General features: G+C 51.4%; 1 protein-coding gene across 1 annotated transcript; it reads right to left on the bottom strand.

Moving 5' to 3' along the window:
• Positions 1-1,900, bottom strand: EI90DRAFT_3052766 (uncharacterized protein; the record flags this gene model as incomplete). Its single annotated transcript, XM_039059977.1, has 5 exons — positions 1,229-1,900; positions 779-868; positions 425-715; positions 161-351; positions 1-101 (listed from the first exon to the last, which is right to left on the bottom strand). Coding segments are annotated over exons 1-5 (851 nt in total), but the record flags the coding sequence as incomplete, so codon positions are not given.
• Between the last annotated feature and the right edge of the window lie 24,341 nt (positions 1,901-26,241).

Below are 26,241 nucleotides of genomic sequence, written 5' to 3'. Positions count from 1 at the left end.
TTCTGGGTGTGATGGTCATTTTTTTGGTGTTTGAGAAGCAAGGCACTAAACAAATGACTATTGGGTGGTTGGGTGAATGAGACTCCCTTGACACCATCAGTCTATGACACCATTCAGGCTGAGTGAGAGGAAGCGTGAGTGAAGAACTAAACAAGCATACCATTGCCTTTGCCCAGACAGCAATTGCCTCCTTGTCCAAATGCAAATGATGGAATTCCACATCAGGGTGGTGATAGCAATGTTTAAAGCATCCATTGCACCAGAGCTTCTTGCAAAGTTCCTCATATATTACATGACACACAGAAGCAGTTGTGGCGGCTGTGGCTGTGCTCCGTTTTTTGATTGCAATGACTCAAACTTCCTTCCTGACTGCATCCTGGATTCACAAAGTTGTTGTTATTGTTATCATAGTGCAATGAAACACAAACCTTATTGATAATGCATAATTTTTTGGTCTTGTATGCTTGGGACTGAATTTCGCATTGAGCCTCAATCACGTGGGTAAAATCCTCTATATTGTTAATACGTGTCCAGATCAATTCCTTTTCATCAGAGAGATGATAACCAATGCGATGGGCAGCAAGGTCCACCTCCATCCTACTTAAAATCTGGTGAAGAACTTCTTCAGGTGGTCGAGATTTTGAATCAACAAAGAATACAGTCTCATCCTCCTTCTTGGGATCCATTGTGTTCAGAGTGAACTGGTACTCAAAATCTATGCAGTATAAAGTTGCCCAAAGTAAGATTAAGAAAGACATAGTAAGATGCTGAAACATACCTTTTGTTCCCTTCTCATTTTGCTTTTCCTTCTCCTTCCTGTTTAGCTTGCTATGCTCAGTGGCAACTCGTGGCACCTGGGATGACACTGCTGGGGGGGGGCCGACATGGGGATATGGATCCTATATGGTGGCACAGGGTTGAACACCACGATAGTGTCCAGGGATGACTCCCGGGTCCCCTATGGTCCACAGCCTCTGGTGTAACCAGCCCTATCCAGGGCACAACCTACTGTGGGTAAGAAGATGAGAAGGAAGCTAACTTCTCATCTTCCCACAGTGGCCACAATATCAGGCAAACTTCCGGGGATACCCGGAAGTCACATGAGGGGGTGGGAACTGGGCCTGGAACATGCGGTGCGCAGAGCATGCATGCATGTGGGAAGCGCAGCAGGTGGATGTGGGTCTGGATGCGGGTCCGGGTCTGGGCTAGTCAGGGTGTGTGCCCTGACAGATAGGGCCCAATTGACCAGGATAGATGGGAAGATCACTTTGGGTCGACAGCATTTGCACAGGCAGAGGCAGAGGCAATGGGTTCAGAGTGGGTTGGGGTTGAGAGGAATAGGGAGGTTGCCCATCACACTTATCATCATTGTTGACATATAAATTCTCACCGGGGTTGAACGACATATTAAGCTGGATAGTTTGAGTAAAGCATGCAATGTTTCAGTCCTTCCCCCTGTTCCAGGTGTCCTGTATATGGTGCTAGGTGCCCAATATAAAGAATGACCAGTCAACAGGCAACCCCTGCTGCTGTCATCGCTGTACCACATGGCCAAATCACAGGTGCTCATTTGGTATGCCAACAAACAAACAATGAGCACTTGACCCAACAAGAATGCCAGCCCTGAAGTTGGCATACCTTGCCCATGACCTGTCAGATGGCTTGTTGAGTCATGATTTGGTTGATGTGATAGACAGTTGGGTCAGAATTGCATCAGCAGCATGTTCTGTGCATCCAGTGAGTGGGTACAATAGATCTGCAGACTTTGACTATGCTATGCCAGCAGGTGTATGTTCCAAGGATAGGCCATGAGCAGTGGAGGAGCAATAGTGCCACTCAGCAGAGTATGGAGTACATTGGTTTTGACAGCAAGCCTCACTTTGCAAGTCATTGCATGATGGCCACGTTGCAAGAGGGCTCATGGCTCTCGATGCTGACTAAGCTCTTGGGGTCAAACTCTCCAAAACTCCTACTTTCTCTCTAGACTTTGCTTAACTCTCGATCCTTAACTCTGTGGTGGGTTCTCCGGGATTTCCGCAAGGTCCAGGCTCAACAAATCCACTACCCACTCGTTGCAGGCTAGATTGTTGCCCTTATTCCTACTGTTGGAATTCCACTCACTCACACCAACTCTAGCACATCCTAGCACCTTAGAGAATTTTGGGGGAGGGGAGAACTTCTTTTCTCAATCCCGGTATGTACAGGATTATAAGAAACAATTATTTTTAGAAATAATAGATGGCAAATATTGGTGCCATATGGCACCTGCATACCTTATTAGGCGAAATAATAAAAAGGGTAACAGTAACAATAAAAGAATATCTGAAATGATGGCAAAAATATGAAAATATAAGAAATAAGCGATATCTCAACAGATTTGCGGAATTAAGAGCCAAAATTGGAAATGCAGCCGGAGATAACTCTCATGCAACCGATAAGCATTTTTACCAATTTATTAGACACTGTGGGAACGAGTGAGGCTGGAATTCTGGGTTGCTGCTTGAGATTCCCACGCCTGCACATACTCGTGACCTGCCATGCCTAACCTGTCCAATGCAGAACTCCATCAATTCTCCACTGTTTGGGATGTTCTTGATATCGTCGGAATCATACAAATTAGCACTGTTTTTAGATACCAAATTCGTGCCGTGTTGTTGGGTGAATGGAAGTGGTTTTCCAATTGTGGAAATGGGTATCCAAGCCAGCTCTGAGTGTGGGCGATTATCCTGCCTACAACGTGATTTTGTATATATTGTGGTGCCCAAACTGAGGTTGGACCCCAGTGCTAAGCCAACTATCTGCATAAGGAAATCCTATTTCATTGAACCTGATCCTTCCAACTTTTTTAGGAAGGTGAATGACCAGGATCACATACCCGATAAATTCAAAACAGCAGATTTTTCTGCAAATGGCTGTAATAATAACACCCTTTCCACTTCAGTCTAAGTGGCCAGGGACTGCCTCCTGAGCTGGGCCTGCCAGTATGCATGCCTGCTCCACACCCCACGAGGCTTCCAGTGTTGGGCATCTCACCCAGGCCTCCTCTACCCCAGATGCGTCCCTGACAGGAAGTGATTCATCAACAATAAAGCCTAGAATGGCCACTCCAATATTGTAATATGTACTCAGTGCTGTCACCTATCAAATAGAGATGTGAACAAAGGCAGAAAACTCTGGTGTGGTCCTTACCTGGGCTGTGTAGGTGGCAGTGGACTTTGCAAGTAAAAACATACCCTCATTCACACTGATCTCCTTTTCACCCTTGCTCATGCTGATATCAGCATAGTGAGTCAGCATTTTTTGATACATTGCTTTGGCCTCTTCTTTTCTATTGGGGTATTGTGACTCAAGGGCCATCAACTCTTGCTTCAGTTGTACAGCGGCCTCCTTGCTGTCTGTCCCTGCTGGAGACATTTAACACTGAATGTAAGTGAAGTGATGAACTTACGTTGAAGTTTCAGCCAGGACTGCCATTGTAAGTGTGTGGTTATTAGTGCCTCACACTCCCAGTCTGTCACACAAGTACGCTTTAATGAGCTGTATTGTTAATGGGGGAGTAAAGGCTGAGGGGCCTTTCCTCCTACCTGTGCATCTTATATACATGTATCTACATGATGTAATGCAGCTTTATATTATACAGGTTAATTATGGTACTGAAGTGTGACTGCAGTTGCACTTGATGCAAAGTATGCAAAGGACAGACAATGTGTGGGTACACATTGTAAGTCCTTACAGCCATCCAGCCTTAGCGTTGTGTGAGGTCTTTGGGTAGCTCAGCACACAAAGCCATAAGTGATACAAGTATGTGTATTTTACAGTGGTGTGTAAGCAGTTACCTGGAGGTTCCTGCTTACCCACATGACTATATGTATCTAATTTACATATGACTCGGGGTTCGGGGCTATTGCCCTGACATTCTCCCCCCTTGCGTTGCATTTGCGACGCATACAAGGTTGATAGTGAAATAAAACAAATTTTTAATAATTGATTTACATTGAGTTTGGAATTGTCAATGAGTGTTTTTTGTTGTCACCACTTTAAAGTGGGCGATTTTATACATGTCGGTGAAGGAGAGAGGGAGGGTTTAAGAAATAAATGAGTGTGGGCCGTTACTTTGAAGTGAACGGTGATACATGGGTATCGCAGGGAGAAAAATAGTGGAGTTTGTCGAAAATGAATTTCGACCCAAAGGTTATATGTCTTTGGTGTTCCTCACTTGTTCCGTGAGGGTTCGTGTGTAAGTGGTGTTTACACACAAGCGGTGGTGGATGTGGGTCTTTTGGCGGAGTGGAGATTTCCGCAATTGTTACTTGCGGTTCCTCGCATACAGTATTGTGTGCGGGGCCTCGAGTTGGGGGAAGGTGTTTTCACGAGCGCCTCGATGGCGTATTACCATGTCACTTTCCCTTTTCTCAAGGGTGGAGTCATTGCCCCGGAGGAGGGTTTTCCTCCGGGTTGTTCATCTGGACATCCAATTGCTGTGTCGGATGCGATGACATAGCCTGGGCTACATTGTCAGGCTGTGGGCTTGACGAAGTGGGCGCTCCCTGGGTGGGAGCGTGTTGTTGTGTTCCTGAGCTACTTGGCTCAGGTGTGGAGTACGGTAGGTCTACCGTTCTTCCCATGGGGAAGGGTGGTCGTTGGGCTGGTTGTCCAGCATGGAGACTTGCATCTCTTTCCCGGTATTTGGAAGCTTTCGCTTCCCATCCCGCAGTTCTTGCGGCACGTTCCTCAGGAGTCCTGAGTGGTTTGAACTGGGACTTTAGATAGGCAGCTTTGCCTAGACTTTCCCAGGAGATTTTTCCCTTATTCTCCAGGGAATTATACTCCTCCACAAGTCTTGCAATACTCGGGAGTCCCAAGAAGTATTTCTTGGTTTCCTTCGCTTTATCGTGAAGGGTTCTGTGTACCTTGCCGCTTTTGAAGGCGGCTTCGGCCTGTTCGTACCAGTGTATGAATTCTTTCCCACTCACGCTTGTCCACCAAGCGTATGCAGCGTTGTGCACCGCTTCTGACCCCGCTATTCTCCTCATGGGGAAGTTGGGGTCGAATGTTACGTCGACTGGAGCTTCGACTTTGCCGAACTCGTTGAGTTCGGCGGTCTCGTATAGCATGTGGACACTTCCCTGCAGGGTAGCTTGCCCATAGGGTGCTGAGGTACTCAGCGGCCCGCCGCCTCTGGCAGTGGTCCCCGTTTTAGGGTCTGCCATTGGTTGCCTACCGCTCTCCCTCTTCCCCTCGACATGGGTTTGCCCTTCTGAGGGCGGGCCCTTATGCAACCCGGACAGGGTCGCCTGCCCACGGGGTGGCAGGATAGTCGGTGCCCCGGCACCGTATCCCCTCCCCTGACCTGGGAGGCCCCCATCATAATGGGTTTGGCAGCAAGGTCTGCCAGTGCACATGCCTCTCTGAGCTCGCATTTCAGTAATTCAATCTCCCTTTTTTGGAGATCGACCTCTCTCTCTGTGTCTTTCAGAGAGTTGAAGATGCCCTCGGTGTCTCTTCGTGCTCTGTTGTATTCGCGCCTCCAGTGGGCACAATGGTCACAGGCATCTTCTGACACCCTTGAGTTATCAGACCATGCCTGTTTGGACGGTCTGGACGAGGAGCCGCTGTCGCTCCCTCATCTCCCTCCTACGAGGGACTTCATTTCTTTCAGCTCCTCACGGAGCTGACCTGTCTGAGCAGCTACCGCTGACATGATGGCTGATTCCCAGCCTGCATTTGGCTGGGGTGTTGTTGGACCTGGGCCAAATTGGCCAATCCAGGGGTTAATCTGGCCAGGGAAGTTCCCTGGGGAGTATGCCTGGGGCTGCAGCAGCAAATGCTGCCCCTGGAATGGCGCTTGTTGCGCCATCGGTGCAGTTTGCACCGCGTATGGTTGGAAGCCCCTCTGAGGAGGCTGAGGGTATGCGGTGCCTGTTAGCAACGCGGATGGTTGTTGGTTTGCAGCACTCATTTGTGCTGCGTGCGTCATGTAGTCCATGGCGCTTATCTGCGCCTGGTGTTGTTGTTGTTCCGGGGAGCCTTGCTCCCCAGGTTGTCGTATTTCGATGTCCGGTGGCTTGTTTGGATCGAACCAAGGGTTGCCTCCCCCAGAGAACGACATTTCGTCATTATGTTTCTTGTGGTGGTGGGAGGGGTTTTCGTTCTTGCGTGCGTGGGATTCACTGCAGTTGTGTGTTCTTTTGCATGTGAGCCTGTGGTTCACGTGGTCTAGGCGAGTTACTCGCCTAGCCCATGTGATCTCTAGTACATGGTGTGGCTGTCCGGGCGAGTTACTCGCCCAGAACTTTCCCACGCTCTTGGCTGTGGGCCATCGTCCCTCGGCTTTACTTCCTCCGCCTCCATTTTTGGGGGCGTAGTGATGCCGAGAGTTCCCTGTCTTCTTTGATAGGGAGTTTTTCTGGTTCCCTTACATTTTGTAAGGTGAGGTACTCGTCCAGGTGGATGAGGTCGTTGCAATTTCCCAGGGGTTCCCATGTGGTGTCCCCTAGTTCCCATTTGACCTTAAACCAGAGTTCGTTGTGAACCCACGCTGTTAGAACGGGTGGAAACGGACGACTCCGGAGTGGAATCGGAGACCTAGCGTGGAGGGACCTTGGCCTCAGCGACTCAAGCGGAGCGCTGTGCCATTGCTGTTTGTCCATTTGGTCCTTAATTTCACAGTAGGTGAGCAGGAAGTCTCTAGGGGGCATTTCAGGTCGATTTCGGACTGAAACCAAGACGAGTATGTACAAGCGCCGATATATATAATGGAAGGGGCAAAAGCACAAAGAGAACAAAGGGTGACCGAATCGGAACGAAGACGTCCGAACGGGAACAAAGGGTAGAGGGAGCGGAGCGGTACCGAAGGTCATAGGGCAAGACCTGTGATACGTCCGAAAGGAGGTAGGGAGGGCGAGGCCCAGAGGGGCAGGAGGATGAGGGGAAGTGGGGATGATGACTAACTGGCTAGAATAGAAAGAAGCAGTAGTCCAAATAGGGATGAAGGGAAAACGTGAGAAATACATTACAGGCGGCGAGAGTGCCGAAGGCGGTCCGCGAAGCTCGGGGGTTGCGGAGCTTACGGAGGTTGCGGAGGCGGGGTTGGAAGTCCGAGGAATATTGGCAATGGTGTTTACATAGTATGAGGTCACCAATGCAATGGACTAAGGCCGAGGTGGAGTCAAAGTCCGAGGTAGGGACTATGACGGAGGCTCGGAGTAAGGTACGAGCGGTGTCCGAGTGCGAAGTACGGAACAGCGGTGGAAGGTCGTAACTTGGTGGAAGGGTGGCAGAGGAGTAACGGAGGGAGGAGAGAGGGGACAGGTAAGGGGAGAAGGAGTGGCGGAACGGAGAGTAGTCAGGTCCGAAGGTGAGTATCGGAGCGGACGGGGGAAGCGTAGGAGGATAACGGGAGGGTGGAGGTGTGTTGCCAGGACCGAAGGTGAGTATTGGAACGGCAGCGGTAGGTTATGACTCCGGGGGTGAAGAGGGTGGAGGTCCGGAAGTTGGGTCGGGGTCGGGTATGCACGGATATGACACATGCGTGGTTTAGGATTTCGCGAACTACTGCTTCGCAATCGGGGTCTTCCCCAAAATCGTAGAATATGTTTACTTCCCTATTTGGGAAGATTTCCGGGTCATTCGGCTCGTGAGGTACGAGCCGGGATACGTGGAATCTTGGGTGGATTCCGTGTTGTTCAAGTTGTGGTGGCAACTTGAGGACGTAGTTTGACGTCTCTGGAAATGTTTCCAGAATTTCATAAGGCCCTATGTATAAGGGCTTTAGTTTTCCTGCCCTCCCTTTGGGTAGGTTCAGCTTATCTGTGGATAAGTATGCAAGCTCGCCTTTTCTCAAAGGCGGGTCCAGGCGTCTTTTCTTATTCGCCTGGATTGTTTGAGCAGCGCGATTGTGTATTATCGCATCGTGTGCTGCCATGAGGTTTTCCTTCGCTTTTTGGGCAAAGTCATTTACTCCTGGGTAGTCCGAGAGTGGTGCTGTTAGGCACATCTTTGGCATATGGCCGTAGATTAATTTGAACGGGGCAAATCCTGTCAATGTGTTCAAGCTCACATTGATCATGAATTCTGCCATCGACAGTTTCGCTGCCCAGTCACGTTGGTCTGGTCTAACCATCGCGCGTAGTATTTGTACTACTTTTTGTATCATTCTTTCCGCTTGGCCGTCGCCTTGCGGGTGGAATGCAGTTGTGAATTTCAACTGCACACCGAGTATTCGGTGTAATTTGCGCCAAAATTTTGACGTGAATTTCGAGTCTTGATCTGATATGATCGAGTGTGGTAGACCATGGAGTCTTACCACTTCACGAAGAAATACGAATGCTAGTTCTAGTGCGTTCATTGTTGTCTTTATTGGAATTAGGTGGACATTGGACGTCAACCTACAAATGATTACCCAGAGGTAATCATATCCCAAGCTTGTTGGGAATGGACCTGTGAAGTCCATGGCTATTGATGACCATGGTGTCTCCGGGGTCGGGAGTGGGTGAAGCATTCCGGGATTTCTCCTGGTGCTTTTCTTTGTCATTTGACAAGTTCTGCAAGACCTACAGAACTTGTGGGTATCCTTCCTCATCGACTTCCACCAGAAGTGTCGACGGAGGGTTTCCACTGTTTTCTTGGATCCTAGGTGTCCAAGTGTTTCGTGGATGTTCTCGAGGATTATTCCTCGAATGGACTTCCTTTCATAGTTCCCTTTCGGGACTACTATTTGGGTCGTTCCTCCTTCTCCAAGTCGGGTTATCAGCCCATCTTTTACGGAGAAGTTTTTGAAATTTCCAGGGTTCTCTAGGATTTCCCGGTGGATCTGGCTTTTCGAGTATCCAGATTTTATTGCCTCAATGAGGTCTTTCTCTTCGAATTGTTTTCGAAGGTTCTCTTCTGGAATTATGATTTCTTCCAGATTTTGGGCACTCCCCCCTAGAGCTTCCTCTAGGGTATTTCTCGCGCATATCGCTGCGAGTCTCTTTCTCTCTGAGTTTTTACTCAGGGTACTGCTTAGTAGCAGTTCTTCGTATTCCTCGATTCTGTCGGGGATAATGTCTTCTGCATTTTTGTCCAGGTGCGCTGACACATAGTCGTCGAAATGCAGATCCTTGTCCGTTGACGAGTCGTAGTATTGTGAGTGTTATGGAAATGGGAATTTCCATTTTAGACTCTTATGGGTTCTGTATCACGTGATTTATATAGTAATATAGTTCATCCAATCAATAATCAACCAAAAACCCGAGAGTAATGTCTCTGTGAAAACATCTATAACAACACCTGCCATATCTATTGTAAAATCATATGAGCTCAACTTCTACCCTTTTCCACTTTCCTGTGCCAAGAACGGACGAAAATGGGCGTCTCCGGCCCCATTTTTGTAACATTGGTGCCCCAACCCCGGTCGCATCCAGGAATCCGGATATGCGACACTCTGCGCAGGAATCAAGGCCCCAGAACTTCGCGTTGAGGCCCCCAGAGGATCGCCAGAGGGCGATTCTGCTTCTGCAGCAAGTTCTGGAGGAGTTCTCTAGTGGAACGCTTCCAGACGCGCGCGCACCACTGGAGTTGCTGTTGGAATGGAGGCAGTTGTCCCTGGAGTCGATTGGGATGGAACACAAGTACAATCGGGCCACTGGAGCACCCCTCTATCGCCTGGAACGCCCGCGCCGCCATCAATTGCGCTTTATTGCCCAAGAAGCGCGAAAATTCACTCAAGCGGCAGCAGCGCTGGGACTTATGCCCCGCGATTTTGAGGTGGACTCATGCGATACTTGCGTGGCATTGTGTGGGGGATCTCAGCTGAGTATCATCCGTCTGGCTTGGGACTTTCTCATTGGGAGATTGGCTAAGTTTTATTCACATTTTGAACGCGTTAGAAAGGCCGCTTCCTCATTTCCATCTGAAATAGCGCCTTCTAGCACCATTCCGACGCGCTCCCAGCCACTCCCAGCCACTTCCCTTCCCCAAACGCCCATTCCAACGCTGTCCAATCCCCCCATTTCGCGTTGCCCTCATGAGGCCGCGTGTCCGCTTGCGCAGACGCGACCAGCTCATGAACTGGTCGATTTTGGGTCAAAATCGACGTGCAAACCCGCGATTTCGTCGCATTTGGACGCCCCAGTGCCCCCTCCAGTCCCCCAGCGCCTGTCACAAGCGGCAGACACGTCAAATTCGACGCGAACACCGAGTCCAACGCCCCCGCTTCCCCTCCTTTCGCACCCGGCTACTCCACCACCAATTCCCTGGCACACCCGGCCCATTTCCGCGCGCCCCATACCCACTCCAATCTCCCTAATCGCTGTGCCGCCCCCAGAAGCGCCGCATTCCCTTTTCATTTCACCTTCCACTTCCACTCCGACTCTCCCCACTCCAACACCTCTTCTGCCGACTCCCACAATCCCTCTTCCCCCACCTCTCTCCCACCATTCTCCCCCACTTCCCTCAGTGTGGCCACCTCTCTGCCGCACTCCAACTCCGTCTCTGGCTCCACCACACCCATTCATGTGTGGTGTGGGTCCACCTCAGCCCCAGGTCCACTCTGGGGCACTTCTGCCTCTCCCAAGGCTTTTGGGGCCTATGCGACCACCTGGTGAGCCACCTCCCTGTGGGATTATAGGAGTTTGGCCTCTTTTACTTTATTTTCTCATGATTCCTTATATTTTTCTGTTTTATTTCTTAATCTAAACCTTGTGCCAAGCTTTCCCATTGGGTTTTGGTGCTGGCCAAGGGAATTTTTCTCTATTGTGAGACTTCTCACAACCTTTCCTTTTTCTTTTCTTTCTTTCAATTTGGGGACTGTTGTCACTCACACACAGAATCCCATAAGAGTCTGGGGGGCGATGTTATGGAAATGGGAATTTCCATTTTAGACTCTTATGGGTTCTGTATCACGTGATTTATATAGTAATATAGTTCATCCAATCAATAATCAACCAAAAACCCGAGAGTAATGTCTCTGTGAAAACATCTATAACAACACCTGCCATATCTATTGTAAAATCATATGAGCTCAACTTCTACCCTTTTCCACTTTCCTGTGCCAAGAACGGACGAAAATGGGCGTCTCCGGCCCCATTTTTGTAACAGTGAGAGTGCATCTGCCACTTTGTTCTTGTGGCCTTCCACGTATTTTATTTCGCAATTGAAGCTTGTGAAAAAGGCTTGCCATCTCAGGTGTCTACCTGAGTTGTGGTTTTTCGCTTTGAAATATTCCAAAGCTTTGTGGTCCGTGATTACTGTGAATTCACGGCCTCCCATGAGGTCGTCTTGCCATCTCATGAGTGCTTCGAGGACACCCAGTGCCTCGAGCTCGTAGGCGAAGTACCTACGTTGTGTGTTGGTGAACTTTTTGGACATGAATGCGGCCGGGCGGCAAGTCTGCCACCTTTCACCTTGTCCAATTAATGCACCCATGCCTGCTGGGCATGCGTCTGTTATGACCCAGACGTGGAGTTTGGTCCTCTCTTCTTCTGAGAGGCTTTCCGGTGGGTTCCACTGGACGGGCTTCAGGATCAGAGCCCTGCATGCTAGACGTTTGATCTCATCGAAGCATTTCTGGTGGAGTGGTGTCCACCTGAATGTCTGCTTGTTTGAGCAGATTGTTTGCAGTGGTCCTGTGTAACCGCTGACATTTGGCATGAATATCGATAGATATTCTACCATTCCCAGGAATCTTAGGACTCCTGTGTGGTCTACTGGCTCTCGCCAGTTGCAGATTTTTTTCCATTTTATCCGCTTGAGCGTGGATGCCCTGTTCGTCCACATGGCTTCCTAGAACGTCTAGGATCGGGGCAAATGGCTGGAATTTTTTCCGGCTTATGTAGAATTTTGCCCCTTTTGGGTGAGTGAACAACCACAATAGTGCTTTATTGTGGTTTTCCACCGAGCTTGTGCTGGTGAATATATTGTCAAACCAGACGTGTAGGCGTCTGCCTACTTCTCCTCATAGTTCCCAGGTCAGTGCGTGCTGGAAGGTGCAGGGAGCGTTGCAGTCTCCTTGCTGCATTGTGTTCGAGTTGTATGTCCTGTGGGGCATAGAGAATGTCGTCCTATGGACATCGTCTGGGTCCACACGTATTTGTTCGTACACGTCCGACATATCGATCTTGGATCGGTATGTTGCTCTGGCAACTGATTCTTGGATCAGTTGCATGTCTGGCATTGGTGTGACATCGAGGATCGTGTTTGAGTTACGATTCCTCGCGTCTATTACCGTGTGCAAAGATCCATCTGCTTTGCGGATGCACAGTAGCGGGCATGCTCGCTTGCTGTTCGTGGGATACCCCCATCCTGCTTTTACATAGGGATCTATTTTGGTCGCTAGTGCTTCCTGCAGTGCTGCAGGACATCTCGGGGTGTTTTCCCGAAATTTCTTGTTCGGATCCTTCAACGGGATTCGATGGTTCACCTCCCTCAAGGGAGGCATTTCTAATGGCGCTGGCGCCATTACAGTTTCGAATTTTTCTCTCCACCACTCCCTGAGTGTTTCGAACTCGGGGTTGTTCATGGAGAGACCTTCCAGGTGTGGTACGTCTGGAAGTTCTAGTCCTTCCGGACTAGGATTGGGCCAACCTTCAGGGTATTTTCTTTTGATTACCCTGAGGTGTGTTTCAATCCTGCCTCCCTGTCAGGGGGGCTTCTTTTTTGGTTGTTCTCGAGCTCTTGCTCGAGTTTTCCATCCGTGTGATCTTGTCACACAGTCTTCGCTTATTCCAAGGGTGTCTATGTTGCCCTTGTTCACCATTCTCACTTTGTGGGACCGGAAGTCTAAGCTTACCTGGTTTTTGTTTAACCAGGGGGCACCGAAGATGGCATCGTATCTGTCGATGTTGATTACGTAGTGTTTTTCTATGTGGCCGTTGATCTCAACATCCACATTTGTTCTGAACAGGATCTGTGATCTTGTTCCTTTCGTCCCCATTTGAAGGACGACTGGGTTCTCCAATTGGAGAATTGGGATGTGGACCATGTGGACAAAGTCTGGCGATAAAGCGTCCGTTTCGGCTCCACTATCGAATAGCGCATAGGCTTTTATGCCTGCTATTTTTATGTGAGCCATTAGCATTCTCTTCGTTGAGAGCGGTCTGTTTGCGGGGTATTTTCCCACATCTTTTGAGATGTGGAATTTCACACCAAACAAGGGGGACTGGGTTTCGATGGACTTTTGGTCCTTCTTCCCTTTGTCCTTGTTTTCCTTGGGTACTTTGGTGTATTTCCCCAAGGCGTCTTTTCTTGGTGCTTCCACCAAGGCTTCGGCGACTTTTTCATCTGCCGTGTTTTCTAGCTGGCGTGCTACAGTCAGTTTGATTTTGTAATTTATGTCGTCATGGTCGACGACTGACATTGGGCCCATCCTTATGGTCCCAACGTTGACTTCCTCACCCTCTGAGTCGGGTGAGTATTGAGGTCCTTCGTATGGGTCCTCTACTTCGAAGCTTGATGCTTCGGAGTTACCAGGGTTGTTCTCTGGTTTCTCATCTGATGAGCTTATTGACTCTTCATCCGTTGAGGTCACGATCTCCATGGCAGCTATGCACCTTGGTTTTTCATCGCTTGTTACATTGTGTCTTGGGCAATCTTTCATTTGCCCTATTTTGCCGCATTTGCCGCAAATTGGAATTGACTTTTGGTCAGTTTTCCTCGAGTTTTTCGAGGATGTATCCTCTTTCCATCTGGGTTTCAGCTCTTCAGCCTTCTTTCCTGATGGGAGGGCTCTACCGCGGCTCGTGGTTGCCGTGGTAGTTGTTCGGGTATAGTAACCTGATTTGTAGGCTGAAGACATCTTCAGCCCATTGATTATCTCGTCTACACAAGATATTGCTTTTAACATCTCCTCATTTGAGGAGAAGTCTGCTCTGATTCTATCATGAGCAATCATTTCCCTCTTCCATTCGAGGGGAATGTAGTTTAGGAACCTGGCATTGAAGGACGCCTTGTTACGGGGATGGGGGAAATTCCCCATTCCTCGATCCGTTCTTATAGTGGGATGACGAGGGTCATGTATAGTTTGTACCATAACTGGAAGTGTAATCGATGAGTCTTGCCCGGGAGTGGACGATCGAATTCCCATCGATCGTGATGTGTGATGTAGTGAGCTATTAAGGGGTTGATGATATGTAGTCGGAGATACCAGGACAGATGGGCCAGCCACAGGTACTTGGCGCTCCTCAATGGAGCGTACCGTGTGCGAGGTTACGACTTGCGGGATGGACGAGAACCTCGTGTAGTTGCCATCGGGTACTTGGCGTTCGCAGTGCGAACGTACCGGTGGCGGGTTGATATCATAGACATGCAATGAGGACTGACCATTAGGGCCTTCGGTGACTTGGCGTTCCCAAGGGGAACGTACCGTTTGCGAGGTTACGACTTGCGGGATGGACGAGAACCTCGTGTAGTTGCCATCGGGTACTTGGCGTTCGCAGTGCGAACGTACCGGTGGCGGGTTGATATCATAGACATGCAATGAGGACGTTGGCGGGGACACATGTTGACTGGCAAAGGAAGTAACAGACGGCGGATGGGCGGCTACTTGGCGTTCGCGTAGCGAACGTGCCGGCATCGCGGGTGAGGGGGCCTCATAGAGTTCGCGATCACTATGATCGTGATGGGATGTCGTATGTTGAGTACTGGGGGGAGAGCGTAGTGATGAAGAACCATAGGGTACAGATTCAATAGGACGATACACATGTCGAGAGCCTTCGACTCTCGACCTCGAGTTCTCGCGGCGAGGGCCGTTAGAGGACTCGATATACCCAGACTTATAAGACATGTTGAGAGTTGTACAGTCACACGAGTTCAGTTGAGTCACAGGGAGGGTTGTTACAGAAGACGGTACACGAAGCTGTTGTAGTGCAGTTGTTAGTTAGCGGGAACCGCCTTCGGCGGTTTCCGTACATGACGCGTGACTATCTACAAATGGTAAGGTCGCGGGAAATCCCGCGAAACACAAATAACCTCGGCCAGCACCAAAACCCCAGTTGGGGAAAGCTTTGCACGAGGGGGGGGAAAGGGGTAGAACGGGTAAGGAGGATAGAGTATCGGGATAGAGGATGAAAGGGAGAAAGAAAGGAGGAACGATAGTGAGGAGGGGTCTTTGACCATGTGACGGATATGGTCGTTGGAGACTCCGTATCCGTAACAGCGCCCCCCAGTCTCCTAACGACCATGACGCGGTCCCCGAGGGGCGTATCTCCGCGGGTCGTCTCTCCAGGGCGACCTGCTTCTCGAGCGCTCGTGATAGGAATCCGGATGGAGGGAATCGTATTGAGCTCCACCAGAGGAGGATGGGTGCGGATCCGATCCCGGGTACTGCACGGGCGGGGGGTAGGGCCGGCCCACAGGAGGAGGATGAACAGTCGTAGGAGGAGCTGCCAGGTTGACGACGAAGGCGGGCACGGCGGTGTTGGTGTTGCTGTCTACCACCCATGTAGGATTGACTGGCATCGCGAAAGTTGGCGTCCGCGGGATTGACTGTGGCCTTCCGGCGCTGTACGGTACCATACTAGAAGGGGAAGGATCGGGACTCGAATCTCTCGGGATAGGGCGGCTATCCCTTCGAGCAATCGATTCTCGGGACGTAGGTCGAGAAGACCACCTTCTATCGACATCTCTGTCGTAGTCGGATCGACTAGGTTCGGGGCGATAAGAGTCCATCCGAGTTCGACGGGTTTCGTTCCCCATTTGCCAACGAGCCTGTCCCAAGTGACCCGAGGCTGATCCTTCTCTTCGGCCGGGATACGGATGGGATCTTCTCTCTTCACGAGGCAATTTCCTCCAGCGGTTTTGGTTCGACGAACCCGAGGGAGAGGATGAGGCGGAAGAGTTGTCAGTGGAAAGGGCAGATGGGGTGTTGGTAGGATGAACGCTTGGTTGCGGCACCGCCACATTCGGAAGAGGTAGGAAGGCTGAGCTCCCAGCACCCGGCCAGTTGGGAGATGGAGGCGGTACGGAAACCGCTCCTAGGTTCAAGCCCAACGTTCCTGACGTCAGCTCGTCCGGGCCCTCGTCGAGAGGAGTCGGTGAGTCTGGCTGTGCCAGTTGTCGCTCAGCGTCATCCATGACCACCTCTTGTGCCTCGGCACGGGTCATGAAGCGTCCGGTATCCGGGTAGTAGAAGGTCCGGCTCTGACGACGTTTCTCCACCAACTTGAGGGTGGACGGGTCCTTGTTGGATGGGGGTGGACCAGGCCACACGAGTCGGAATTCGTAGGCCTCCCTGTCTTCAGCACCAGGCAATGGTTCGGGCGCATCTTCCCATCTGGGCCAGTCGAGGAACCAGGGAACTTCAGTCCCTTGAGCCAACGGGAGTCGATAATTACGAGCGGCCTCGGCGTGTCCGCTCAGGTCCAGCTCTTCGAACAATCCATTCTTGATTACGCGACATGGCAGCTGACAAGCTAGGTATATAGCGAGCTCGGGTGAATTTGCCGCCAATCGATCATCAGTCGAACTTTCTTCGAGAAAAATTCCTTTCGGGGGTTCCAACCAGGATATCTTGCGTCCCTCTTGGACGTCTACCTCCATCAGGTGTTCATGGATACGGGTGTAATTGACGAAGGCGGTAAGGAGGGAAATGATTCGGAGTATGTAGGTGTAGCGAGATATTATGGTGAAGGGGTGTTGCCAAGGAGCGAACTGGAAGGCGAAGATGTGACTGTCCAACTCGTGCTCGCCGCCCGACTTGGACTCGACCTTGTATATTACTTCCCTTAATTCGTTAGGCAATCGTAATTTCGTGAGGGCCTCAGCTCTGAGCGCGGCGGCCTTTGAGGACTCCCAGCGTTCCAACAATGGGGTCAGAGCTCGAGGCGGAACGTTCTGGTTCCCGTTTTCTCTCAGCACTTCGGCCTCGTTGAGGTGGTTATATTCCGGTAGTAAGAGCCACAATCGATCAAGAGATCGAGCACCTGGTCTTATGTGGTGCAGAGCGACGTACGAGAAAGTAGGGTCGAGAGGTCCCAGCTGCCCGTTTAACCACATAGGATCGGATGGGGCTCTCTTGAAGGGCTCGGACGACACTTCGGCTGCTTCGAGACCTGGGCAGTCCCGTCTGTGATCGTCCGTGATCGCAACCGAGTTACGTGGGGTGGGCCTGCAGCTCATACTTGCCAATCCGAGAGACATTGTCAGTTAGGTTCGTTGATGGGATCGCGAGAGGGAAAACGATGGAGGTGGAAGGTGATCGAAGTGTATTCTGATCACGTGCCGTTAATCGACTTCGTGTGAATACCCGATCGGGAGTGGGCGCTTATTCACGTCTGCTCAGGCCCGCCTTCGATCTATACCTTCCGAGGATCTCGGGGGCGTTTCTGAGGTCTCTTTCGGTTGCCCAGGTGTCTTCTTGTGCCCCATATCCTTTCCATCTCACTCTGTACCGGAGTTTCCCTTTCCGCTTCCTGTGCCCCACCACCTCTTCTACCTCAAACTCTTCCGAGGCCTTCATATCGTCCCTGGGGTTGGACAGTAGCGGTCTTGAGACGTCACCGGGTGAACGGTAAGGCCTCAGGTGCGCTACATTCACCACGTTATGCATAGGGTAGGAGTCGGGAAGTTTTAATCGGTAGGCGTTCTCGTTTATCACCTCCGTCACCTCGAATGGTCCAATGCGTCTCTGCATTAGCTTCCTCCCTGTACCCTTTACTTCCAGGAGGTTGAGTTTATGAGGATCGATCAGCACCAAATCTCCCACTTCGTACGTTACTCTCCTGTGCTTAGCATTGTGCGCTCTAACTTGACGCGATTGTGCCAGATGGATCGCTTCTCGTGCCCATCTTCTGCGTACGTTCAACGCGTCCACTCTTTCCTCCGCCCTGACGTTGAGGGACTCCTCAGGAATCAGGAATGAGCTGGGCAGACGGGGCCGGAAACCCATCAGTAGCGTAGCAGGAGCTTCTCCCGTAGTAGTGTGAGGACTATTATTGTACGCTAACATCAGAACGTCCAAGAATTCATGCCAGTCGTCCCTATCCTTATTGACATAAGCTCGTAGCATGACTTCCAATTGCTGGTTCATTATTTCCGTCTGTCCGTCCGTTTGCGGGTGCGCAGCTGAAGACATCGCCAGCTTAGTGTTAAAGTGATGCGCTAAGGATGACCAGAACGTCGAGAGAAAACGAGGGTCCCGGTCGCTGACTATAACTGCGGGTAACCCCACATGTTTAATCACATGGCGCCATAATAAGTCTGCAGCGCCCGTCGCGTCTGTGGTAGAAGAGCATGGGATAAAATGCCCATATTTCGTGAACTTGTCTACCACTACCAAGATGGCGTCTGGCTGCGTGGTTCCTTTAGGAGGGGGTAATCCAGTCACGAAATCCAAGGTTATCGTGTGGTAAGGCATGTCTGGGACAGGCAAGGGTATCAGCAGACCCGGCGTTTTGCCTCTGTCATGCTTGATCTTCTGACAGACGTCGCAAGTCTCCACATATTGTCGAGCATCCTTTCCGAGGTCCTTCCAATAACACTTAGATTTCAGGCGCTTGAGCGTTCTTTCTATACCTGCATGGGCGGCCTCGTGAGGGGTGTCGTGAATTTCCTTGAGGATCGTGGTCCTCAGACTTCTCGGGACACATAGGCGTCGGTTGGTTTGCGGGTCGTCCCAAAGTAATAACCCTCCCTCCGACACTTGGTAGGCACCTCCTGCTACACCGCCGTCAAGAGTTTTGCGGTATATGTCCCCGAATTCTTCGTCCGTGTAGTAGGCCAGACGGAATTCTTCGGCTGTTCTCGGGGCTAAACCTAACCATAGACTTGTCGTGCTCTTTTCCACCTGATCTTCGTCTACGATGTCCATGCTACGCGATAGGTCTAACCTATCTACGACGCGGGACCGTGCCCTGGTAACCACGAAGGTTCCTTTCGCTGGGTCCTTGCGCAGATACGTGCTCCAACTTTGGATAAGGTCCTCTTGAGCCAGGCTGGTTTCTAGACTGAGTAGCTTTTCCACGTTCGGGGATATAGTTTCCGGGGTACGGGCCAAGCGAGATAAGGGGTCTACGTTAGAATGTGCAAGTCCTGGACGGTGGACTATGGTCATCTTCGGGAATGCTGCGAAGACTAGACCCCATGCCGCTAGGCGACGGTTGTAGTTTTCGAAGGTCCTCGCCCATTGCAGTGCCGCGTGATCCGTGATTAGGAGCAGGTCCTCGCCCTCGATGAACGGCGTGAACCTGACTAACGATTCCTTAGCTGCTAAGGCTTCTCTCTCTGTAGCCGAGTATCGGGTCTCGGGACCCTTGCACGTTCGACTCCAATAGGCGATAACCCTTTCCACCTGGACGGTAGATTCTTCGAAAGCGGGCGCCCACTGTGCAGGTAGGGGGCGGTCGTCTCGCCCGGCGTTCAACTTCTTTACTAACTCAGGGATCTGCTCCTGCCGATCATATGCGAGTTTCAACTTCTCGTAGGCGCGCGTTCCCTTGAGGTCCTTAATAGTCATTGGCTGTATCTGCTGTAACGTACCCGCCAAAGCTACATCAGACGCATCGGTATAGAGCCTATAACCCAACCCTTTCATGGGGTGTCCCCTGACCGGAGCCGTAGCTAGGGCGTATTTCAACAATGAGAAGGCCTGTTTGCACGGCTCGTGCCAGATCCAGGGAGCCCCATCTTTCAATAAGTCGAAGAGGGGTCTGGCAATGAGTGAATATTGAGGTATGAACGAGGAGAAGTAAACCGCTATTCCAAGGAAGGTGCGCAGCGCCTTCCTGTTTTGGGGTTCTTCGATCTCCAGTAAGGCTTGCACCTTTTCCCTGTGAGTGGAGAGTCCCAGGCGGGATACCTTTTGACCTAGTAGCAACAAACTCTGGTACCCTAAGTGGCACTTGGGCGGCGAAAGCGTGAGGTTAGCCCTCTTTATAGCATCGAGAACTCGATCTATATGTGCCAAGTGTTGGGCGAATGACGTGGAGTATACTACGATGTCGTCGATGTACACTAGGGCGAATTGCCACAGGAAAGGAGCTAAGACTTCCTGCATGACTCTTTGGAAAACGGGTGGGCCGTTTCGCCACCCGAAGGGCATCCTCGTAAATTGAAACAGTCCGCGATGGGTGCGAAAAGCCGTCTTGTCTCTCGATTCCTGATCGAACTCCAATTGTGTAAACCCTGATAGCGCGTCGAAGGTTGACATGTATTGGGAGCCGGAAAGGGCCTGTAGAATATCCGTTTGTCTTGGAATGGGGAACTCGTCCGGGATAGTGACCTCATTCAGTTTTCGCCAATCCACGCAGAGCCTGTTCTTCCCTCTTTGGCTGACGATTATAACCGGGGCGCCCCAGGGACTCTGGGACGGCTCGATTACTCCCATCTCTAACCAGGCGTCTAGCTGTTTATCGATGATCTCTCTTTTCAGAGGGGAGGCGTGGTATGGCGGAAGCGAGATGGGTTTCGCTCCTTCTTTTAGTGATATGTGCACGCGGGCATCATATCGTCCCAGGTTCCCAGCCGTAGCGAAGGCCCTCCTGTGCTTCTGCACCAAGGCTCGGAGCTGTTCCTTTTCTTCGGGCGATAACTCTGGGTTTACGTCTACCACATCTACCAAGGTTTCAGGAAGGACCTCGTCTCCAGGTATTGTCTCCGCTGTCTTTGGTCCGGCCAAGGCTCCGTCGACATCATGGACTTCCTCGGGTGGTCCCAGGACATTGGCTTCCGCTGCGACAGCCTGTATTAATAGTCCTTTGCTCTGGAACTCACGGATCTGAGGCTCGCTTAGTTGTTCGGCGCCATCTAGATCCTCGTTGGGATTGCGCATGGATGCTATCGTAGTCCCGCTCTGGACTTTGATCGGGTATGGGTTCGGATTGGTCAAGGGCAGCCTAAAGGAATGGGCGGTGTTTACGAGCATAGTCGGAGGTGGCAGATAGTCACCCTGCTTCCACCCCGTCCTCCGTCCTTCGACGAGGCGTACTCCCGAGTTGTGGTCGAAGTTACCAGTAACCCCAACCAGGCGGACCGTGTACGGTTCTAGGGTCACATTCTCCGTGATTTTTAACCGACCCGTACCCGAGACGTTCACTCGTTTAGGTTCTCGAGAGAAAGAAGGGCCGGCTATAACTGGGTAGACGGACGCGTGATGGATCTGACTCTTGAGGGGAACTTGGTGGTCTGAGTCTGCCACTTGCCAGAATTCTCGTTCAGGTGGACGCATGGTATGCAGCTGGAACGCTGTCTGCACATCTTCGGCTATCAACAGAGGGATAGTCATCCCTTTGAGCACGTAGGCTTCCACACCCCTCAACAGGACGTGACCTCGTTGTGAGGGCAGGTATAAGTCAATCGTCGTATAGCCTTGACATTTAGCCTTCCCCGTTAGTTGAACCAAATTCAATTTCAATCCTTGCTTAATGCGGGTGCCTTCTCCTTTAATTCGGTCGTACAGGTCAGTCGATATTAGCGTGCAGGCTGCCCCAGAGTCGGCCAACGCTTCTATCTCGATCCCGTCTATTGCGTTGATACGACAACGGACTCGACAAGCGTCAGATCCTAAGGACTGCTGACCTGGGGGTCGCTCGAATATCTTACGGGCTTCATATATCTCACCCGGGACCAGGGCGGCCCCAATGAGTCTCTCATCAGGCAGGATCTCCTCCCACGTACAGGCCGCAATGTAAGAAAAGGAAGATTCTTCGGCATTATCTATGTCAGGTATGTCCGACGATTCGGAATCGGACAGGGTACAAAACTCTGTGTAGGCCACTGCGAATTCTGCTTCTTGACCTTCCACTAAGGCAGCATAAGCCCGTCGGTAGGTGCTTTCCAACTTGGACGAGTTGTCACGTTCCCTGCGGTCGTTCCTGGCTCGATCAGCCTTCCTGGGGGGACAGTCATTGTCCCAATGGTTCGCACCTCCACAGTGCCGACACGGTCTGGGCGGTTTCTTCCGCGACTTGAAGTCGCTCGTAGGGTAGGTCTGGCTTCCGGACGCGACGGCGACACTTCTGGTCTCGATACGGTCTCCTCCGCGTTTATTCCTCTCCAAATTAATGCGGGCGACTCGGTTTGCTAAAGCGTCGATGCTGAATTCGTCGCTAGCTACTAATTCGTCATGCTTAAGTTTAGTTAGCCGTAAGAGTTCTTCGGCTGTGTCGACCTGATCGATGTTGAGATGGGCCCACCATCCCTTCGGGATGTCTTCTAGAAGTCTTCGGGCCTCTCCCCTCAAGACCTCTGGTCCGGGAGCATCGGCGAGCGGGTATAGGATGCGCAAGAGTCGTAGTTTGCGTGTCGCAAAGTCGTGTGGGGACTCCTTAGAGTACCTTTCACCCTTACGGTACCTACAAGCGTGGAATCGATCCCGAATCTTGTCGAGGAAGGCGGGTGTTAAGAAGAAGTGCAACACATATCCGTGTAGATCTTCCCAATTGGTGGTAAAATACAATTTGTCGGCGACCGGTACAGTCGACCACCAGTCTGCCAGAGCACCCTTGAAACGATCAGGGAGTACGCGGGTCATTTGTTGGGCGAATTCAGGCGAGTGCCTGGCCAGGTTCCGACATATGCTGCACCACGTTATATAGCTGTCGATCGAACCATCGAACTCCGGGAAGTCTGACGCAGTATATTTGCGATCCACGTAAGGTTGCGTGCGGTCGAGAGGAGGAGGTCTGTATCCAGGATTCTGCTGAGGCGCTGCCAACGCTCCAGGTCCGGGAGGCGGAGGAGGGGGCGGTGCCCCAGCATATCTGACGGGTAGGATGTACCCCGGGTATGGAGCCCCACCGGGCGGAGGAGGTGGTCCAGGTGGAGGTGGTGGTCCTGATGGGGGTGGTGGACCCGCACCTCGTGATGGCGGCTGCCAGGGGTCGAGAGGCGGTTGTCTCGGATCATGACCTGGATCTCTGGACCCAATGGGTCCTTCATTCGCTGGATGGTGAGGGACACGAGGGGGTTCGGGTCGACGGCTGTCGGGATCGAGCCTCTCCTCGATAGGTCCCAACTCTGTCTTCCTTCCGACCCTCAGACCTTTCACAAATTCCGTGTAACCCACGTTCTCCTTGGGGTTCTCGAAAGCGTTGGTCTCTCGACGAACTGTGACGAATGGCATCGAGGGTTCGTCTCTGGGTAACATCCCTGCAGCGACATTAATGCTTGGTCTAGGCACCGGGAAGGCCCTGGACGGTAGGGTGCGTTTACGAACGAAGGTGGTCTCTTCCGCGGGAGATATGAGATCTTCGAAAGTAGTCCATCCCGACGGGAGGGCTTCAGGTTGACGTGTGGGTCGCATTTCGGTCGACCACGCCTCCTCGACCTGCCCAGGATCCGTAAACTTGGCGGGCGAGACGTTCGCCAACCTGAGTCCACTCATGCGCGACTCGTCAAATTCCCGTGAAGGACGAGCAGCTTTCTTGATGGCGTCGAAATGTTTTTCGAAGGAATTGAGACGCTGGTCTAGGAAGTTCCATGCGATACTGAACTCCTTTGGCGACGACCATCCTCTTACAGTGAATATCAGGGCTAGGTCGCCACGGGGATCCACTACGAAATCACCTGTGGCTAAGTTGGCCTTGGTGGCTAGCTGGGTGAACTCGGTAATTTTCATGAGCAGGTCGGTTAGCTCGACCCGCCAGACGGTCCCTAGTCGATATCTCAAAGGCTCTCCTTCGAGACCGGCTCCAACAGACTCTTTCTCGAGATCAGCGGGAGCGAGACGACGCCAATTTCGTATACGTTTCATGTAGTTATTCGACTCCTCAAAAATTCCGCCTTCAAACTCTCCAAGAGCTTCGATGACTTGCCTGAGAGCTTGTTGTCGTAGGAAGGCGCCAGGCGAGGAATGTACGTCTTCGCCTATTGGCGATGTATCTCTTGAATTGGATCTACGATCTGACTGACTAATCCTCGTGGGGCGGGAAGGAGGATACAATTCGTGCGTCATTTGGGCCGGGGTGACTGGTTCGTCTCCCAACAGGGACACCGTCTTGGGTGGCATGGTGCGAGTTTCTCGCACCGGGGTTGGGGCACCAATGTTACGGGGATGGGGGAAATTCCCCATTCCTCGATCCGTTCTTATAGTGGGATGACGAGGGTCATGTATAGTTTGTACCATAACTGGAAGTGTAATCGATGAGTCTTGCCCGGGAGTGGACGATCGAATTCCCATCGATCGTGATGTGTGATGTAGTGAGCTATTAAGGGGTTGATGATATGTAGTCGGAGATACCAGGACAGATGGGCCAGCCACGGGTACTTGGCGCTCCTCAATGGAGCGTACCGTGTGCGAGGTTACGACTTGCGGGATGGACGAGAACCTCGTGTAGTTGCCATCGGGTACTTGGCGTTCGCAGTGCGAACGTACCGGTGGCGGGTTGATATCATAGACATGCAATGAGGACTGACCATTAGGGCCTTCGGTGACTTGGCGTTCCCAAGGGGAACGTACCGTTTGCGAGGTTACGACTTGCGGGATGGACGAGAACCTCGTGTAGTTGCCATCGGGTACTTGGCGTTCGCAGTGCGAACGTACCGGTGGCGGGTTGATATCATAGACATGCAATGAGGACGTTGGCGGGGACACATGTTGACTGGCAAAGGAAGTAACAGACGGCGGATGGGCGGCTACTTGGCGTTCGCGTAGCGAACGTGCCGGCATCGCGGGTGAGGGGGCCTCATAGAGTTCGCGATCACTATGATCGTGATGGGATGTCGTATGTTGAGTACTGGGGGGAGAGCGTAGTGATGAAGAACCATAGGGTACAGATTCAATAGGACGATACACATGTCGAGAGCCTTCGACTCTCGACCTCGAGTTCTCGCGGCGAGGGCCGTTAGAGGACTCGATATACCCAGACTTATAAGACATGTTGAGAGTTGTACAGTCACACGAGTTCAGTTGAGTCACAGGGAGGGTTGTTACAGAAGACGGTACACGAAGCTGTTGTAGTGCAGTTGTTAGTTAGCGGGAACCGCCTTCGGCGGTTTCCGTACATGACGCGTGACTATCTACAAATGGTAAGGTCGCGGGAAATCCCGCGAAACACAAATAACCTCGGCCAGCACCAAAACCCCAGTTGGGGAAAGCTTTGCACGAGGGGGGGGAAAGGGGTAGAACGGGTAAGGAGGATAGAGTATCGGGATAGAGGATGAAAGGGAGAAAGAAAGGAGGAACGATAGTGAGGAGGGGTCTTTGACCATGTGACGGATATGGTCGTTGGAGACTCCGTATCCGTAACACGCCTGGTCTGGCGGCGTCACCATCTGGGACGCTGCTTTGGACAGTTCTAGGTAGAACTGTTTTAGGCCTTTTTCTGCTTTGTATTTGACGTTGCGGTACTTCTTTGTCGTGTTCAGCGCGGCAGAGGCTTTAATGAAAGCTCTCATCAATATGTTGAGAACTTCGAGGAACATGCCCTCGTCTCCTCTGAGGAGAGTTTCGTCTCGGAGTCTAATTCCGAGGTCAAATGCGGGCCCCCCTAATCCACGAATCAAGCAGTCCAGGTGGACTTTGTCGAATTGGGGACCTTTGCATCCTTGCGAGGCGAGGAATCCCAGTAGTTCTGTGAACCACTGCCAGAACGATTCCATGTTGTTCTCCCCTGACCATTTCTTGTCAGGGAATGCCAGCCCATTCTTTAGGGCTTCAGGCTTCACTCCTTCTGGGTAGGGAGTGAGTATTCTCACTTCGGCCATTCTTATGGCCTTTTCATACCATTTCTCCAGGTACTCTTCTTGCTCCCCTGCCTTCGCGGGGTCGCTATCCAATGGAGATCTCTCCTTTGGGGGGGTTTTTGCTGGGGGAAATCTTCCTCACAGCATTTCTTTGGTTTCAGGCGAATTCGCCTGAAGTTGTATTTGTATTCTCTCATTGTTTTGAGAGGGTGTGATTGAGTTACCTCTCTGTTCGAGAGGTCTGTCATAAGTGGACATTTGGCCGAACCTTTGGTACGTGCCAATTCTCCTCCTAATCTCTGAACGATGCCTTCTTTCGGCATCGTCTTCTCCTATCCTTGGGAGAAGGATCTCCTTAGCATCTCTGTCGAGTCGCTGATGATATTCCAGTGTGCTTTCACTGGTGGTTCTTTTCGTGAATTTTTCACGAGTTCTATTTATGTCCTGGACCGTGGTCCAGGGGTGTTTGTTTGTTTCCTCACTCTTCTGTGAGAAATTTATTTCCTTCAGCAAGTTTGTTTGTTTGCTGATTTTTTCAGTCAACGCATCGATTGCGTTGGCCATTCTTTCTAGAGTTATCTCTAGACGAGCCGTACTATTATGGTTCGTTTCCTCGATCTTTTTTTGGATCCAGTTTATCACGTT

Source organism: Cantharellus anzutake (assembly GCF_015039405.1).
Source record: "Cantharellus anzutake strain C23 chromosome Unknown EI90scaffold_18, whole genome shotgun sequence".
NCBI classification, from domain to species: Eukaryota; Fungi; Basidiomycota; class Agaricomycetes; order Cantharellales; family Hydnaceae; genus Cantharellus; species Cantharellus anzutake.
Note: the sequence above shows the minus strand (reverse complement) of the source record. Positions and strands in the feature narration are given on the sequence as shown.